Source organism: Mesoplodon mirus (assembly GCF_964341445.2).
Source record: "Mesoplodon mirus genome assembly, chromosome: 13".
In the NCBI taxonomy this organism is placed as follows: domain Eukaryota; kingdom Metazoa; phylum Chordata; class Mammalia; order Artiodactyla; family Ziphiidae; genus Mesoplodon; species Mesoplodon mirus.
Window position 1 is genome coordinate 76,676,811 of NC_138989.1, and position 19,384 is coordinate 76,696,194.

Sequence of the window (19,384 nt, forward strand, 5' to 3'; positions counted from 1 at the left end):
AAAACCAACACTGAATCGCACCCTTTGAAAGGGTAAGTTTCATGGTATGTGAATTATATCTCCATTTTTAAAAAAGAAGACATGTCCAGGTGTAAAGTCACAGTAAGCTTAGGAGACAGATATGGATTCTAAGGAATAATCTGTGAAAATCGGTTTAAGAGCTAAGACATCTGGTTACCTCTGGAATCAGTAGCTTCCCCATTTTTGCTAGGAGGTATTACGCTCCTGGGTTAGATGGTGGATGGGTTGAATGAATCACTGCCACTCTCCTAAACGTGTAAACAAATTGTCCACATATTCAGGTCAATGATGATCACCAGGTACCAGGATTTGGAGCCCAGGGCACAGCCGTAGCACCTGACAGAGCTTCTAAGCTGCTGCTTGGGGGGGAGTCCTTTTACCAATTTCCCCTAAAAAGAAGCTGTGTGTGTGATACAGACAAAGTCTGTGCTTATCTTACAGAGACTCTTGCAGCTTTCCTATGGGTCAGAAGCAATCGACCTTTATCTCCAACCACACATTTCTCGTTTGCCTTTGTCATCAGCATCGCAGGAGCGCTCACATATCATCAGGCTCAGACGAATCCTGTTTGTGAGAAAAAAGTTGCATTGAGGGGCTTCCCTGGTGGTGCAGTGGTTGAGAGTCCGCCTGCCGATGCAGGGGACGCGGGTTCGTGCCGCGGTCCGGGAAGATCCCACATGCCGCGGAGCGGCTGGGCCCGTGAGCCATGGCCGCTGAGCCTGCGCGTCCGGAGCCTGTGCTCCACATCAGGAGAGGCCACAACAGTGAGAGGCCTGCGTACCGCAAAAAAAAAAAAAAGAAAGTTGAATTGACCGAATTCAGCTTCACCGTTTTGCCTCTGCATCTTTCTTTTGTGTGCACACGTTACTGTACCAGGCGCAGAGAAACAGATTCCTATAAAAACAAAGAGAAAAAGAGACCCGAAAGGAGAGGTGGGGTGATTTCTGTTACACCATTCTTCCTAATGTTCAGTGCACTGTCCACCAGACCCTGTCATGTGGTGAATGCTCGGGGAACATCAATCCATGTTATCAGGGGTCCACAGAGAGTGTTAGACAGGTCTCGGAAGCAAGTCTGAATACAACCTTCCTGGCATACCTGGCTCCAGAAGCACATTTGACATTCTCATCAGCCTCAGAGTAACTGTCCCTGGCCCCAACCCTCCTGGAAGCCCTTTACCTGGCCTGGGGGAGGTCAGAGAGGTCCATACTGGGGGCATCCTGCACACCCTACTCAGCTAGCCTGGGTTTTTCTGGGTGTGGTGCTCTCTCTAGAAAACTTCCTTCATAACTGAGGTATTGTGAGGATGCATGGCTTCTTCCAAGCTACACTATTTCTACACCTCCCATCCAAGCTCTTTAATAGGCAGGTGAAGCCCTCTGATTGCTCTGACCGTCCTTGGTCTCATCTCCCAGGACTCTGCTGATGGTGTCCACTGCCAGCCCCACCCGACATGCCACTTCAGGCCTCAGTATCCCTGTTTGAACATCTCATGCTCTGCCAAAGACGGCTTCCTTGCCCTGCCCTCTGCTTCCACGGACCAGTTCCTTTTTTCTCATCTGGCTGAGTTCTTTTTCATCCTGCAAGCCTGTGCTCACTTGTCACACTCCTTGGGACACCTCCCCTGGCCTTCAGCTGAGGGAGGGACCCATCTGGCTCCATCATAGCACACACCCTGGTATGCGGAAGTCCCTTGAGGGCAAGGTTGTAACTTTGGATCCCTGGGACCCAGCAGGAGCCGGACCCTTGGTATTCATAGTGTGAAGTCTGTGCAGCTGAGCCCAACGCTTCCACTTCATCGTTCAGTCTGTAACTCCACTGCCTGCCTGTCAACAGGAATGTGTGGGGTTTTTTCTGACACGGAGAAAGCTGATAAAGAAAAGAGTTTTTCTGTGGCAAACTGATAAGAATCTGAGTGATTGTAGGGGCCTTGGCTTTTTGTTTTGATCTGCTTAGATGAGCAGACTTGGAAATTAATATTGGTATTAGAATCATACAGAAAGGAGACAAGGTTCAAAGAGCTGAAGCAGCGTGTCGGGGATCCCTCAGCCAGCACGCGGTTGGTCGGTCAGGGCTCCTGGCTGTAAGCTCCAGGCTGTAACCCCTTGCTGTCCCACTTTTTCAGATTCTCTGCATGTTTAAAATTTTAAAAGGTAAGCGGTATTAAGCATCTTTTTAAGATCAGAGCTATTTTGTAAGACCACACCTGGCCTCCCCTGGTATAAGACACAGGTTAGGGGGCCCCATTCTCTCCTTCTACAGTTTTATGACCAAAGTGGCCTGAGCAAACTGTCCACCATGTGATGACACAGAAGTGGGACCAATTTCATACGTGGGTTGTGTAAAGCGGTTTTCAACCTTCTGTGTACCATTTGTAAATTTCCCTTTCAGCCGGCCTATTACCATGAGCATGACCAAAATTGTTTTAAATGCTTAAATGGATTTGGGTGCCAGAATCATTGGTTTTGTACATTGTTAGGGAGAAATGGGCTAGAATAGGAAAGCGACATCTTTGGGAGGGGGGTGGTATTATGCAGAGCAGTTTCAGGACTGTTTATGGTGATTTCTTATACTTTTCAGAAATGTGAGTCAGTAATTCACTTTCTGTTTTCTCTAGAAAGAATTTGTGCCTAATCGCTACCTGATGCGCATTTTCTCTTTAGGTGACTTTGCAGATCACCTCTCCGTGTACTAGCGAGAGGCATTACGAGCATCTTGGACGATGCTGTAACAAATGTGAACCAGGTCTGTACTTCTAAACCTCCTGTCATTGTCCTCCAAAAGTGGGTGGGGTTCTTTTTTTAATCTAAGGAACCATTTCTATCCTGCCAGACCAAAAAAAAAAGAAATTGGGTAGGCTTTTTAAGGCAGTGGCAGGTAGTGGTGTTTGTCACTCTGAAGACAAACACTTTTCTCTCAGTAGATGAAATCACTTAAAAATCAAGAGCAATTTCAGAAACTGGTATTTGAATTAAGTATGTGCTGGAACATGAATTAAGTACCAGCTTTCCCAAACGCTGTTTCTTGAGAAGGCAAGATGGTTTCTGAAACTCTGTTTTAGAAGTTTGTGATTCAAACTCTCAAAATATGAGATACAACTCTTATTTAAAAGTATTATTTTGCGAAATTCCCTGGCGGTCCAGTGGTTAGGACTCGGCACTTTCACTGCCAAGGGCCCAGGTTTGATTCCTGGTGGGAGAACTAAGATCCTGCAAGCCATGCGGTGTGGCCAAAAAAAAAAAAAAGGTATTATTTTCACAGAAATTAGCGGAGGATGAGGGTGGTAATCTATCCTAGAATCACTGCTAAAAATTGCCAAAACCCTGTTATAACTCCTCCTCACAATACCTGCTGAGGGTAGAAGGTGGACTGGTCACCACTTCCCCAAAGTTGTTCTGCCAGAAGGTGACCAGGTGTTTCTATGGCCTCAGTGAAGCCCCAAGTCCAGAGGGTCCTCACTCACTCACTCTTCTGGGGAGAGGAGGAGAGCTTTGAGGAAAAGGTGCTTACCTTATAACAAGATCCTTTAGATATTTCAGCCACAGATATTTTGGGGGTTCGTAGAATGAAGATCCAGTGATTTTCATGCATGCGTGTGTGTGTGTATTACTCTCTGATCAAACTCAGTTAACGGTGAGCCCACAGTGTACTTGGGACAAAAGAAGTTAACTATCCAGGTTGACAGTAGAGGGGTTTTGAAGACGGGAGGGGAGAGGGGAGAGGAAGTTCCTCTTGCTTAGCCCCCAGGGAACCCCTCAAGTCCTGCAGGCACCAGCTTGAAAACCATAGTTCTTTTCCTTAGTCAGCAGAGGTTTGGGGTGGAAAGGGTGATCTTTTACTTAGAAGATCTAAAAGACTGCCGTGAACACAGGCACAGCAAACCCAGGAGAGGTTATCTGAGCCAGCCGGGAGGCCTGAGGAGCCGTCGCTGTGAGATGTGGTCGTATCTCATGTATCAGTCTACCTTTGGGGGATGTCCTGGGATAATGGTCATGTAAGGGGTCCAGTAGATTGGTGCTTGTTTTTTGTTTGGTTGGTTTTTTTGGCCACACCCCATGGCTTGCAGGATCTTAGTTCCCTGACCAGGGATTGAGCCTGGGCCCACAGCAGTGAAAGCATGGAGTCCTTACCACTGGACCACCAGGGAATTCCCAGATTGGTGCATTTTTGTTGATTTGTTGGCTTTTGTGGGAGGAAGTATTTTTGATTGGTGCATGTTTCCCCTTCTAATTTAAGGAAAGTACTTGTCTTCCAAATGCTCTGCTACCTCTGAAAGCATCTGTCTGCCCTGTGGCCCGGATGAATACCTGGACACCTGGAATGAAGAAGATAAATGCTTGCTGCATAAAGTTTGTGATACAGGTGAGTCAGTCATGTCGGGGGCTGTGTGGATAAATGATATTTTTAGATACAGCAATACTGTCTCTTTTAGGGGCCATGGGAAGAAGTTTTGACCACAGACCCCCAGAAAGATGTGCTTCGCATCCCAGAAGGATTGTGTTAAAATTCTTCATGTAGAACTTCTGTTCTGGAATAGTTTTGTTTTGTTTTGTTTTTATTGAAGTATAGCTGATTTACAGTATTGTGTTAGTTTCAGCTATACAGCTATACAGCAAAGTGATTCATATATATATATATATATATATATATATATATGAATATTTATATCTCCGATATTTCCTGTAAAGGGCTTATTAGATCTAGAAGCCTGATCAGAATCTGGGTTTTTCTTCTTTGTTTTTGACAAAACTCCTTCAAAGGTGAGCATAATGTGGTGATGTCAGTACTCAGAGTAGCTGCCTCTCTCTCTTTTGGGTGATATTAGCAGCTGTTGATGATCATGGCCTAGATCCACTTTCATTAGGGGCTGCAGAAAGGTGATGTTCTAATTCCATCACGCCATCTTCCTTTATTGGCTGGAATGCTTTCTAAAGAGAAACTTCCCTCATCAACGGGTTGTTACCCTGAAGTACAGTATATACAGGAAAGGCAGAATGAATGCTTGTAACTTTATTTACCACTTTTCAAAATAATGACTCGATCACCAAGTTGTCTCCAAAGGATTTGTATGAAAATTATGAACTCATGCATTTATGTATTTGAGGTGTTTTAATCTATTGCGGTTACTAGTTTTACTGGTGCTTGGATTATCTCACCTCTCCCAGGTGGCCCCCAAGTCTTTCAATGTGGCCCCCGGTGTCCTTCTGAGCTCTCTTGCTCCCAGCCTCATCTTGGACGTTTCCTGCCCTAAAGCTGGAATCAGCCATTTCTCCAAGGATTTCTCATTGCTTTCAGCAGAACATCTTATTTAGCAACTTCAGTCTGGGTGCTGGGAAGGCTCATTGCTACTGGATTGATCCTTGTATATAGGTTTTTTTTTTTTTTTCAGTAGACAGAACTAGGAAATAAGCATTTTTCTAAACATTGTAATTTTTCTAAAGTGTTAGAGATAGCTGGCAGACTTTGTCCAGAGAAGGTAACATGGAAACTCCATTGAGCAGAAGCATCTGATCAAGTCTTTTTTCTTTCCCACTGCTTAGTAATGAGCTTGACTCATTGCTGTCTCTTGGAAAGAAAGATTCACTCTGTCTACTGCCAAAATTGATTAAAGCCCCAAACCTAGTGCATTAAGATATTTAAAAATATGTCAAAATTGTTCATAACCACACAGGCTTACATGCACTTACTTATATATATATATTTTGCGGGGGGGGGCTGTGTTGGGTCTTTGTTGCTGCACGCGGGCTTTCTCTAGTTGCGGTGAGCGGGGGCTACTCTTCGTTGGGGTTCGCGGGCTTCTCATTGTGGTGGCTTCTCTTGTTGCGGAGCATGGGCTCTAGGTGCGCGGGCTTCAGTAGTTGTGGCTCGTGGGCTCTAGAGGACAGGTTCAGTAGTTGTGGCGCACGAACTTAGTTGTTCCCCAGCACGTGGGATCTTCCTGGACCAGGGCTCGAACCCATGTCCCCTGCATTGGCAGGCGGATTCTTAACCACTGTGCCACCAGGGAAGTCCACATGCACTTACTTTTGAGTGGGATACTGGAATTCGAATTTTCCAAGGAAAATGACACTTGTCTGTATGTTCCAGACAGTATGTCCATGTTATGCAAATTGGTCTTGGTGCTTCAGAGCTGACCTGGGCCTCGGAGAGTGAACACAGAGGGAGTGGAGACTTCTCAGGTTCACCCAGCTCTGGTCTGAAAAGAATGGGAACAGGAAGCATTCCCTCCCTGCTGGTTATAACTTGAGACAGTGAAGGAGGGAACAGGTTTCTAGTTTCTTTGTTTTCTCTTGGAACTCTGTCCTAGGCAGTTCAGGCTGCTATAACAGAATACCACAGACTCAGTGGCTTAAACGACAAATATATATACAGAACAGTTCTGTAGGCTGGAAGTCTGGGATAAGGGTGCCAGCATGGCAGGGCTCTTGGTGTATTCCCTATTCCTTGTTTCAAGACAGCCACTTTCTTGTGTCCTCACGTGGTGGCGAACAGAGAGAGAGCGCGGAAGCAAGCTTTGTGCCGTCTCTTATTTTAAGGACGCTAATCCCATTCATGGGGGCTCCACCCTCACGACCTAATCACCTCCCAAAGCCCCACCTCCTAATATCATCACACTGCGGGTGTGGGGGGGTAGGATTTCAACATATGAATTTTGAGAGGACACAAACATCAGTCCATAACAAACTCTGATAAGTATTCAGAAATATAAAGTACAAGGGCTGTTTGGACAATCCAGGTGAGATGGGGATGTATAGGAGGAGTAGGAAGTCTGTTTTAAATAAATGTTATTGTGTTGTTGCATGTATGCATGTGTGCGTGCAGGTAATTCTTGTTATTCACGGTAGTTATGTTCTATAAAGTCACCACAAACACTGAGCTAGCAAATACTGAACCACCACTCCTGGGTGGGTGAACATAACCTCATTTTGTATGTGTTTCTGTTTAAAGACACCTTATTTAAGAAATATTTTGATTCATTAACAATGAACTCACAATACACAGCCTTGAGCAAAGTTTATCTAATGCATGGACTTTCTCCAGAAGACACATCATGGCCTTCTTAGACTTAGAAACACTCGACAGCACTTCAGCCCTATGCTTGGGGGCCATTTTAAACAGTGAACTCACCAATAAAAAACACAAAAATGCCAAAAATAGGACACTAAATAGACCACAAAAAGGACTCTGATTTCCAGTGTAAGAGCTAAAACTAGAAGGCAGTGTCACCCCATTTGCCCTTGGCTGGGGACATCCATGTCCAGCCGGTGACTCAAAATTTTCGCTGTTCTGCATGTGTTGGAGAATAACTGCAAAAGCGCCAGGAGTTATTGATTTGGGGGTTACGATTAAATTTTAACCAGTAGGCGAAATTGCCAGTATGAACCAGTGAATAATGAGGGTCGACTGTGTTCACTTTTACCTCTGTTCCACAAAAACTGGAAAGGGCCAGGAGGTTTGAGATAAGGAGACAGCGCTTTGCTATGTGTTGTGAGAAAAGAGAAACGAACGTGTTATCCTAAGTTTTGGGGGAGAGATTAATTTCCAAGTATGTCGCCAGGCCCAACCGCCTTACTTTGCCCGTATCGAATCCCACAGTGACGCCTGTTTTCAGGACTCTGAATAATCCTGCAGCCCTGCAGGATCCCAAGATGAATCCCCAGTCTCCAGAAACCCAATTCTCCTAGGTCTGATCTAGCATTGGTGTTAAGAATGTTGATCACATTTGAATTTACTAAAACTCAAGAAGCTGTGAAGTCGACTATTTTGCATTCGTCAAAATAGTCAATGATCAGAAACTCCCCAGGCCGTAATCTTCCTACCAACATGAAAACTGACTTTTCAAAAACCACAAGACTCTTAATTATTGAGAGAGAGAGAGAGAAAAAAAAAACAAAAAACTAAACCTTCTGGGATGTTTTAGTGCCAGCACAGGAAGTGTGAGGGGGAACTTGGGAGTTCCTGAATCCCGGCGTCCTGAGTGATTCATCCGTGCGCTGCGTCCGGGGGGGTCTGGGTGGTTCGGGGCTGGTGGTGCTGGAGAGCGAGTGGCACGAGGTGGAAGGTGTGTATCCGCCCTTGCTCCCGCTGCCTCGCCGCCCTGTCTTTCTCTCCCGCAGGCAAGGCCCTGGTGGCCGTGGAGCCCGGCAACCGGACGGCTCCGCGGCGCTGCGCCTGCACCGCCGGGTACCACTGGAGCGAGGACTGCCGCTGCTGCCGCCGCAACGCCGAGTGCGCGCCCGGCTTCGGCGCCCGGCTCCCGGGTACGAGCCGGGGTCCCGCGTCTGGCAGCGCTCCCAAATCCGTGCAAGTACCCCCAGGCCAAAGCGGCCTCTCAGACGGCTTCCCTTAGTCAATCCACTCTTCGGGACCAGGGGGCGCTGGAGGAGGCTGAGGGTTCCCTGGGATCGGACCCCAGGTTGTGCGCCTCCGGGGGAGTGTGAGAGCTCGGCCCACGCGCTCTTCTCAAGGCTCCTCCTTTTGAACCTTCCCATGCCCACTAAGGGGGGAACCGGATCATGCAGGGGTCCCCAAACTTCCTTTAAAAACATGTGCACCCTCTTAGGAGAATTTTGAAAATCGTGCACCTTCTGCCAAAATTTTAAATAGACAGCTAAACATTTTTATTACAAATTGAAAGAGTCGCTTAAGGACTTAGTTTCCACGGAATTGGAACAGCAGTAAGTTACACTTTCTAAAATATTCAGCGGAATCAAAACATGGGATAGCAACTGAATAGCCATCATCATCCATTTAAAAATGCACTGATCGTCTTTAACTGTTGGAAATTTTATATAGTTCTTTTCTCTCCTTTGATTTGTATCCATTTCACCTTCCCCACAGAGTTTTATCCTAATGTAGTTTTAGGCTCGGGGGAGTTATGCTAATCACCTTTTCATACTCTTTCACATGAAAAAAAATGCACCTATCTGAAATTTTAATTTTTAAAAGTTTCTTGTGACTCAGGGTTCTAAGCATAAAAACATTTCTTCTGGACTGAGTTGTTACTACAGTTATTATTATACACAGTTGGTCCAAAAGATGAATATATTATATTTTGCTATATTATAATTATCAAAGTAAAACACAGGGTTGGGAGAATTAAAAATATTATTCGTTTCATTTCGTATGGAGGAAAATGTCCATCACAGAGTCTGACACAGTCAGTCCTTCAATTAAACCAGACAGGCTTTCTCGTGGGAAGAAGTCTGATGATTTTTTAATTACTAAAATAAATCTCCCTATGACAGCCTGCTCCCTTCTGAATTCTGGTTCTGAGATATAGGCAAGACCCAGAGCCTTTGCAAAAGTTTGTTAGCTGCATGAAAAAAGGTGCTGGTCCCTTTCTGCTTTTTTTTTTTTTTTTTTTTTTTCTGGTCAGTGTCCTCTCTGCGTTGCTCCTTTGGAAATGGTGCATCCTTCAGCAAGAGGTGGAGGGTAGAGGGGGTGACGTGGATGACTGAAAATCTTACCCCTGCCTTGCAGTATATTTGAACTCAGAACAACTGAACCTGATCCCAAGTACCCCATATCTGTTGTCACACCCTTGCCCTTAATAGATAGGGAAAGACAGAAGCTGTAATGAGGTGCTCTGAATGCAGGAGCTTTTTTCCATCACCACTATTTTGACTTGTTGCTTTGTTTGGCATCTCAGAAGCTTGGCATTGTGGTAGGATTTGGAGAAGGTATGAAGTGTGCCTTCTTTTATAAAGTGGGAGTGTGATTGTGAAAGAAAAAAAGAGAAAGGAGAATGTGCAGGATGCCCCCAGCAGGTCAGTGTTACAAAGAGCAGACATGAAAGTCGTGTCCCTTTGAGCTCTTCGTGCCTTGCAGCCCCTTTAGGAAGTCGCTTTGTTTTTAAGGGTTACTCTTCCAGAGGGTGTTTATCTTTTTAAAAGCTGTTTGAATTAATACGAGTGATTAGATGTTAAATGCACCTTTGTTGATATCATTTCAAGGCAAATCAAATTGCTAGAGTAAGGGGTGGGTACCCTACTTACTGAGGCAATTGCAGAAATCAAGAATGTACTTCCCACTTGACTTTGGACAAAGAAAATGTAATTCCTTATTTTAGGGTTTTATTCATGAAAATAAACCACAGAAGTGCTACTAATTTCAAGAGTAATTTGTGGTTTTGGCACAAACCAGTTGCTTATTATGGTATCACATGGTAGCCAATGCCCTTCTTTACTGGAATTACCAAAGGGTCATCATGTGTCAATTGCAGTAAAGGTAATAGACATAGGAAATCTGAGACATTTCCTATTTTGATAATGTAGTTCATGTGGAATATGAGAGAGGTGAAGACAGCTCACTAACCAGGATCAGTTCCTGCTTTCAATCCATTCCACCACTTGTGTGTGTGTAAATAGGATGTTATTGGAACACAGCCCCATCCATTTTTTTTTTAACACATTATCTGTGACTTCTTTCACACTACAAGTAATTTGCAGAGACCAGAAGGCCTGCAAAGCCTAAGATATTTATTGCATGGCTCTTTATAGAAAACTGTTACTACCAACCCTTGGTTTAAGGGAAGGAGACCTATAGTGTAGGTTGGTTCCTTTTTTTCTTTTTTCTTTGTTTTGAAAACTTTGTCAACACGCCGATACTTAGACTGGTGAGAGTATTGATCAGAAAGGGTCAAGACAAGAAGTTTCCTTTAAAAGCGGTAAATGGGCTGCCATTCTCTGTACCCAAAGCCTGGTGTAAGCCCCAAAGGGGAGACAGGGGAGAACAGACAGGTGCTTGATTAAAACAAAACAGATAGCAGGCTCCCTGGCCAGGAAACAAAGGATCGGTGACCAGGACGGTGGCGCTGACCGGCAGAGGGTCCGGACCAGAGAGCTGGATCTAATTCAGATCTGGCGTTGGCGCCCTGACAGTGAGCCAGTTCCCCTCTGGACACAGTGCTGTCACCTGCTGTGGGGTCTCGGGCCCGCTGAAGTCTGTGAGGACTTCAGCCACCGGCCGCAGGTGGTGAGGGCAGGAATGGGGAGGCAAGAGGCAGGCGGGGCGCTTCTGATCTCTGGTCCCTCGGGACCATCCTCCTGGCCGATCTCTAAGTGTCCTCGTTTGTCTTGTGTCCTTCTGTCCGTTGGTCTTTTTGACAGTGCAGCTCAACAAGGACACAGTGTGCGAGCCTTGCCTCGCAGGCTACTTCTCCGACGCCTCTTCCTCCACAGAAAAATGCAAACCCTGGACCAAGTAAGTGACCACGAAGGAACCCAGAGGGTTTGTTGATTGTAAACCCAACTCAGCCTCCGCTGTCTCATCTGTTTTGAAAACAGACTGATTCCGTTTGGTGAGGCTTCCTCTGGAAGCCAGGTTCACAGCAGAAAAAGTCTGTCAATTGGGCGTGAGGGACATAAACCAGTGCAGCCGGTCTTCACCCGGATGTGTGACAGGAGTTGTGTATTGCTTGTCAGATTCAGTTTGACTGAAGCTTTGACTTATAGTTGCAGCTGCTTTTTCCCTTTTTTCTAACCTTATTTAGTTGCAAATTACTTAGGATGCTTATTGTCACTCACCAGTCCCACTTTTCCCAGCTTCCCGGCATCACTGGTTTACTTGTACAAAGATGTGTGTGTGTGTGGTATATGTGTAAATAGAAGCCTCCTGTTTAAATAAATGTTTACACACTTGGGGTCTTTTTTTCCGCATAATATATCCTGAAGGAAGCTCATTCCATATTAGTTCACTTAGATCTTTGCGGCTTTTTATAGCTACATAGTATGTCATCCTAGAGATGTACCATAATTTATTTAATAAGCTCTCTATTGATAGTCATTTAAGTGGTTTGCAGGCTTTTGGAGTAGTAAATAAGTTTGCAATGAATCATCTTTTCTATATACTATCTCACACTTATGTGAGTATATCTAGAGTGAAATTCCTGAGTCCTTTCATGGCATGCTTGTTGTTGAATACTCATAATCAATGTCATGATTCTTTTAGTTCCCAATAAATTAATTCTCGTTAAATATTATTTTCTCATCCACTTATCCAAGTTTTATTTTGAAAAGATTTTCTGTGTTTTCAACTTCGAAAGGGTATTCATCCAAAGTTGATCACTTCGCCATGGTAATTGAATTTGGAATCTTCTTCACTGAAGACACCAATCTTTCCTCTTTTGGACCAGCTCTCAGAGTAGTTCTTAGAGAACACTGGCAGTAGCTACTATTGCCTTTCCACCTTAATGATGCGTGGATAGACACAGGCGATTCAAACATCCACAAAGACCTCGTTCCTCTCCTGAATGAGCTTGCAATCTAAAGGGATAGAACCTTTTGTAGCTTTTTTTTTAAAAATAAGAATATAAAACCAAAGCACTTACCTACCTTTCCCCTCACAGCTGTACCATTCTTGGAGAGACAGAAGCACTTCACGGGACCGATAAATCAGATGTGGTTTGTAGTTCTCTTCCACCTACAAAACCACCAAATGGTATGTTGAATAGAGCAGGTTGGTTGAGTAGATGTGCCCCAGTCTAGTCAGCTCTTCTAGATTTCTCCTGAATTACATGCTATATCCAGAGGCGTCCATTTCTCCCTTTTCATCTCGTCCTATCCATGGTCAGCTCAGTATTTCATTTTTATTAGTATTTTAATTCCAGATATGTTGTTTATTTGATAATTTTCTACTGTGGAATGGATAACTAGTAATTTATTCGTATGTGCCAAAAAAAGAAAGAAAACTGAGGTGCAAACATAAATTAAAATGCCCAAATGTGATAGGATGGTGGTGGTCACAGTGGTCACAGTAGGGTACCTATGGGAGATTTTGGTCACCAGCCAGAGTTAGCAACTTGTTAGAAGATAGTTATTATTTCTGGAACATCCTGTAGATCAAATCAATCTCAAGTACAGTTTCAATGATTGACAGAAAGTTGACAGTTAATGGCGGAAGCTGCTTACCCAGGTTAGCGAGATGCTGTGAAGGTGGGTCCAGGTATCACAGCACAGGAGGAGGCATACGTGGCAAGAAAACCTTTCTAATGAGGCAAGAGAACCTAGGCCACAGAGCGATGGGGTTGATGAACATGGACTAAGAAAATCAAGGCCTCAGCTTTGACATTTTGGCAAACAGGAGAACACCAAAGCATTCTGGATAGGGAATTGCACAGTCAGAGCAGCATTTTAAAAAGATCATTAAGAGAACATTCAAAATAACTGAGGGAATAAAACATTGTCTTAAAAAAAGACAGAAGGAGAGGGCTTCCCTGGTGGCGCAGTGGTTGAGAATCCTCCTGCCAGTGCAGGGGACACGGGTTCAAGCCCTGGTCCGGGAAGATCCCACATGCCACGGAGCAGCTAAGCCCATGTGCCACAACTACTGAGCCTGCACTCTAGAGCCTGTGAGCCACAGCTACTGAGCCCATGTGCCACAACTACTGAAGCCTGTGCGCCTAGAGCCCAAGCTCTGCAACAAGAGAAGCCACGGCAATGAGAAACCCACACACCGCAACGAAGAGTAGCCCCTGCTCGCCACAACTAGAGAAAGCCCGCGTGCAGCAGCAATGCAGCCAAAAAAAAAAAAAGACAAGGCGAGGAAAAGCAAGAGTCTGGAAACCAGGTCATGTAAACCAAGAGCTTATAATATAAAGGTACTAGCATTTAAGTGATCAAGGGGGGATGAAAAAAATGGTTGAGTCCTCATTGTGTTGTAGATGAAGTACCTGAAACACTTTGCAGGATGGCTGTGGTTCCATTCTCATGACCAGCAAAGCCCTGGTGCCATGTTGTTATTTGGAAAGAGATTTGATAAGGGACTTCCTTTTGCCTCCAGAGCCCATCCACCTAGAGAGAATGAAGTGTTCTGTTGGTAAACAAAGATGATGGATGGTGTGGGCATCCCTATTAGAGTTGTTCTAAAGTAGAAGCATTGAAATATGGTCCTGGGCTGGCCCCTCAGAGCTATGGCAGCCGGCAGGACGGGGCTGCATTGTCGATTTCACCCTTCTGAATGGGAGGTCTCCCTGACAAACCTACGGTCAGGGCCGGGGACCTTCCTATTGCTTTTATTCCACACCAACACCCTTGATTCTGGGGTTTGATTGAAAGGGTTATGTTTTTAAATGGAGAAAGTAAAAATAAACAATCTTTAATGCCGTTTTTCTCATTTTCTTCCAACACAGAACCCCAGATATACTTGCCCAGTTTAATTATTCTGCTTCTCTTCATATCTGTGGCATTAGTTGCTGCTCTCATCTTTGGTGTTTACTATAGGAAAAAAGGGAAAGCACTAACAGGTACTGTGTCTATGGGGGGTTTTGAAAATGAATCTTAAAGCCAGTAGATACATTTCTAGGTGTATGCTTTGAAGAGGCGTATATTGCCCTCTGACTGCCTCTGGTGATCTGTTTAAACTAAGGTGACACACGCTTTATACCTAATTCATTGTTCTCTGGCAAAACAAACACAAACGAACAAACGAACGAAAATCCATTGTGCCTGTTTATGTATATGCAAACAAAAATATTCTAGGTGCAGGAAACCAATGACTGTTGTATAGATTATATAGTGTCAGATATACAGAGGTTGCATTTATCCTAGAATACAAACATTTTTAATGACTTAAATTTAATTAATTACTTAATTAAAACAGAGACAAAATGTTCAGGTATATGACAGATGGAAAGTTTTGACTGGGGTGTTCCCCTGATAGGTGCATTTAAAATTCTGAAAATAAGTGGTCTTATATTCAGTAAAATGCAGGTGCTCATTCTTAGAATGAATAATCAAGTGTCGTCTTGTTTATTGGGAATAGTTTTTCCACACAAAAAAAATTGTTTGATAGTGTCTTTTAACATCACATCCTGTTTGACTTTTATACTACAAAGCTACAAAGTATAATTTTAAAGAAACTGTTCAAGGCTTCACTACATTTCCTAAGCTTAGCGCACATCATTGTCTTTTATTTATTTATTATTATTTTATTTTATTTTATTATTATTTTTTGTGGTACGCGGGCCTCTCACTGTTGTGGCCTCTCCCGTTGTGGAGCACAGGCTCCGGACACGCAGGCTCAGCGGCCATGGCTCATGGGCCCAGCCGCTCTGCGGCATGTGGGATCTTCCCGGACCGGGGCACGAACCCATGTCCCCTGTGTCGGCAGGCGGACTCTCAACCACTGCGCCTCCAGGGAAGCCCCACATCATTGTCTTTTGAAGCACCTGTGGTCTCACCATCCTTTCGCATTTTCAGTTGCTCACTTGTTTTGTCCACCTTTGCTTTGCTGTGATTCCATCAGTTCTCTCACAGTCACACCCATAGACTTGATGAAATCCTGCATATCTTACTATTTCCATTAACGTTCCATCGCCTAATGTAACACTGGGCAATCAAAAGCTTAAAGAGGGAAGATGGTGACTGACGATGCCAGTGTTAAGCAGAGAGTATTTGAAGAGGAAAAGTTGGAATTAACTGTTTAAAAAGTCTATCATTATTGAATATTGTTATTTAATGCAACTTCACCTCCCCAACATTGGAACTGGGGATTTGAATAATGCATGTTCAGAGATGCTGATGGATTGCTCACTCATATAGCCATGTTTGCATGAGATAAACAGACTCCCAGTGTTTTATTCTTTAGTTTTTGTCTCTGTGATAATCTCTTTTGGCCGTATCTTACCAATGCCAAAGGCAATGGGCCTGCCCATCACTGAGTCGGGATGTGTGACTGTCAGCTTTCTCTTCATCCCTTCATTCAACACATGTTTTTTGGCCACCAGGGACTGGACAGACACTGGGGTCTCAATACTGAGCAACACACACAGAGCCAGTGCCCTCATGGAAGAAGCTTCTCTGTGAGCAAGGCAGGAATTGGCCCATAGAATGAGGCTGAGTGTGGAAAGGGAGGTGCAAGAGCTCCAGGGGTGACAGAGTTGTCTGTCCAGCCTCAGGGTCGGCCAGGGCCTCCCAGGGCGGAGGCAGGGGACCTGAGATCTGAAAGACAAGTTGGAATGAACTAGCCCAAGGGGAGCTAAGGAGGATCAAAAGCATTCCATGCAAAGAGAATTGCATGACTGGGGGGAGCGGAGCAAGTTGGGGGGATTGGAAGGTTAGCGCAGCTGGAGCAGAAAGTCAGAACCAGTGTGACATGAAACTGCTAAGAAGTGTGCTCCCATCCTGAGCAGAGAGAGGCAGAACAACCCTGTAGTTTTTGTATTTGGCTATTTTAGTAATTAAAACAAATTTGGGGGTGCAGAAAGCGTGGATGCAGACCCACCAGTAAGGAGGGCTTTTGCAATCAACCAGGAGAGAGATTGTCATAGTAGTTTTGAGTAATTACCACCTCTGTGTACAAATGTTATTTTTAGTATCATCTGTAATTGTCTATTCCTGATCCCTAAAAGGAAAGGGCTGCAACTTTCCTTTTATTTGGAGTATCTTTATTTTTATTTAATTTTAAAGTGATAGAAAATAAGCACAAATAATAATGATGAGGATAGTCGTAACTGACATATTAAATATTTATCATGTGCCAACACTGCTCTACATATTTTACGTGTCCTAAGTCTCCATGACGGCACTGAGAGGGAGGCATTATTATTTCCCCCGTTTTATGATGTGGAAACTGAGGCTCAGAGAGGTTAAATCGACCAGGCAAGGTCACGTAAGAGGTATCATTACCTATTATGATGATGTCATTATCTTCCAGTGGAAAATGGACAACCTCTTAGCTTTAGTCTTTATAGTGAATTCAACATCAAATATTCAGTGGAGGTGGGATAAAATTTTATATTTGTATTACATACATTCATAGATTTTTTTAATTCATAGATTTGACCTTTTAAGTTTTATCAGTTCTATTTTTAAAAGTTAAGGAACATATACTTTGTACATGCCACAGAACATACTCTTCTTCCTTCTGAGAAGCAGCAGGGTGTAGGGGAGAAGGATTCGGGGCCCGCTGGAATTCAGTGGGGCCTGACACAGCCTTCTGGCATGCACTTTACTTTTATCATACATATATATGTGCTAAGTCCCCTAGACCCACGTCACCTTTGTTCCCCTCCAATACCTAACAGGGTCCCTAATAGTCAAAGAAAAATTGCTAAGGGCATGAGAATGTCTATAGTCAAAACAGCAGCTCTGACAGCCCTCAAATGTGCCTGAAGGTATTCAGTGGAACATTAGGGCATCATATTTGGCTTTACATAGATCAAAAAGTTCTGTTTTTGATAGGAGGAGGAAGATGCCTTCATAGTCTTTGAATTGGTTGATTTTCTTTTAAATGTTTCACTCTCAGATTTGCAGACGATTTTGTTTAAAGACAATATTGATCTGACATAGTGGTCAATAATACTGAATTAGAAATAGGAAATAATAATATGAAGCGCTTATCCTTACTTTGTTTTTCTAGCTAATTTGTGGCACTGGGTCAATGAAGCTTGCGGCCGCCTAAGTGGAAATAAGGTAAATTTAAAAGTCTTAAGTGCCTCCTTTTTTTTTTTTTTTTTTTTTTTTTTTTGCAGTACGCGGACCTTTCACTGTTGTGGCTTCTCCCGTTGCGGAGCACAGGCTCCGGACGCACAGGCTCAGTGGCCGTGGCTCACGGGCCCAGCCGCTCCGCAGCATGTGGGATCCTCCCGGACTGGGGCATGAACCCGTGTCCCCTGCATCGGCAGGCAGACTCTCAACCACTGAACCACCAGGGAAGCCCTTAAGTGCCTCCTTTAAGTACTGTTAACAGTTTGGGGGAATTCCCTGATGGTCCAGTGGTTAGGACTCGGCGCTTTCACTGTCAGGGCCTGGGTTCCATCCCTGGTCGGGGAACTAAGATCCCACAAAGCCGAGTGCACGAGGCCAAAAAAAAAAAAAATTGGCTGATATAACTATTATTAGTCAAATATTGAGTCACATTGTGAATGGGTACTTCCTTGAGAGAGATGGAACCTCAAATCCCAGGATTGATCCCCACAGAGTAACCCAAAGCCCAAGTCAGTGCTCATCCTAAATGCTGTTTTCTTTGTATTTCATTCCATTTCTGTCATCTCTCTGCCCATGTATTATTTATATTATTATTTTAGTGCCTACCTCTATTGCCCAGGACAGACTCCTAGGAGGGAAGAGCAGTCACATTCCTGGTCTCTGTAGTTGTTTTGGTGGCTTTTAATTTTGGTACAACTTCAAAATTGTAGGAAAGCAGTGAGATAGTACAAAAAACTTCCACCTGCCCTATACTCAGATCCACCGATTGTTTATATTTTCACATTGCTTTATTATTTGCTATCTGTACGTTTGTATATGCATATGTATATTTTTTCTCTTGAACCATTTTTTTTAATTAATTTATTTTTTGGCTGCGTTGGGTCTTTGTTGCTGTGTGCGGCTTTCTCTAGTTGCGGCTACTCTTCGTTGAGGTGCGCGGCCTTCTCATTGCGGTGGATTCTCTTGTTGTGGAGCATGGGCTCTAGGTGTGCGGGCTTCAGTAGCTGTGGCTCACGGGCTCTAGAGCACAGTCTCAGAAGCTGTGGCGCATGGACTTACTTGCTCCCCAGCATGTGGGATCTTCCCGGACCAGGGCTCGAACCTGTGTCCCCTGCATTGGCAGGTGGATTCTTAACCAATGTGCTACCAGGGAAGCCCTCTTGAACCATTTTAGAGTGTGTGGCAGACATCATGTTCCTCTACCCTTAAATACTCATGTGAATTTCTTAAGAACAAGGACATTCTCTTATATAACCATAGTACCTTTATCAAAATCAAAAAATTTAGTAGTGGTACAATACTATTATATATCAATAATTTACATTTGATCTTAAAATTTCATTAATTATTCCATTATATCCTTTAGGTCTAGGTTCTTAGGTATAAAGATATATACTTTTTAAAAATTTATTTATTTATTTTTGGCTGTGTTGGGTCTTCGTTGCTGCACGCAAGCTTTCTCTAGTTGCGGCGAGTGGGGGCTTCTCTTGTTGCGGAGCACGGGCTCTAGGCACGCGGGCTTCAGTAGTTGTGGTTTGCGACCTCAGTAGTTGTGGCGCATGGGCTTAGTTGCTCCGTGGCACGTGGGATCTTCCTGGACCAGGGCTCAAACCTGTGTCCACTGCATTGGCAGGCGGATTCTTAACCACTGTGCCACCAGGGAAGTCCCTAAAGACATATACATTTTAAACCTTGAGCTCATACTGATTTCTCCAATTCTGGTACCAACACTACAGGATTTATTGTAGTCTTTCTTTAGCTGTATTTGAATCTTCCCTTCTCCAACAGTAAGAAACCCAGCTCCTATTATTCTCAGTATATTTACTCAATTCCAGAATACACAGAAAGTAGTTTCAGAGTCACTAAGCCATACCACAGCAAAAAGCAAAGCTACTAACCAGAGTTCAATATTTGTTTACAGGGTTTTTAAAAAA

General features: G+C 44.0%; 1 protein-coding gene across 3 annotated transcripts in view; it reads left to right on the forward strand.

Annotated features, from left to right (window-relative positions):
* TNFRSF11A (TNF receptor superfamily member 11a) overlaps positions 1–19,384 on the forward strand; it is a 57,290-nt gene that overhangs the window by 21,545 nt on the left and 16,361 nt on the right. For 2 of the 3 annotated variants that reach the window (XM_082641544.1, XM_082641545.1), the window contains exons 2-8: positions 2,685–2,766; positions 4,258–4,383; positions 8,139–8,282; positions 11,133–11,226; positions 12,371–12,462; positions 14,153–14,266; positions 17,383–17,435. In XM_082641544.1, coding sequence (XP_082497670.1) covers positions 2,685–2,766; positions 4,258–4,383; positions 8,139–8,282; positions 11,133–11,226; positions 12,371–12,462; positions 14,153–14,266; positions 17,383–17,435 — 705 coding nt within the window. The remainder of the gene's footprint in view (positions 1–2,684; positions 2,767–4,257; positions 4,384–8,138; positions 8,283–11,132; positions 11,227–12,370; positions 12,463–14,152; positions 14,267–17,382; positions 17,436–19,384) is intronic. The other variant, XM_082641546.1, reaches the window with a different exon arrangement.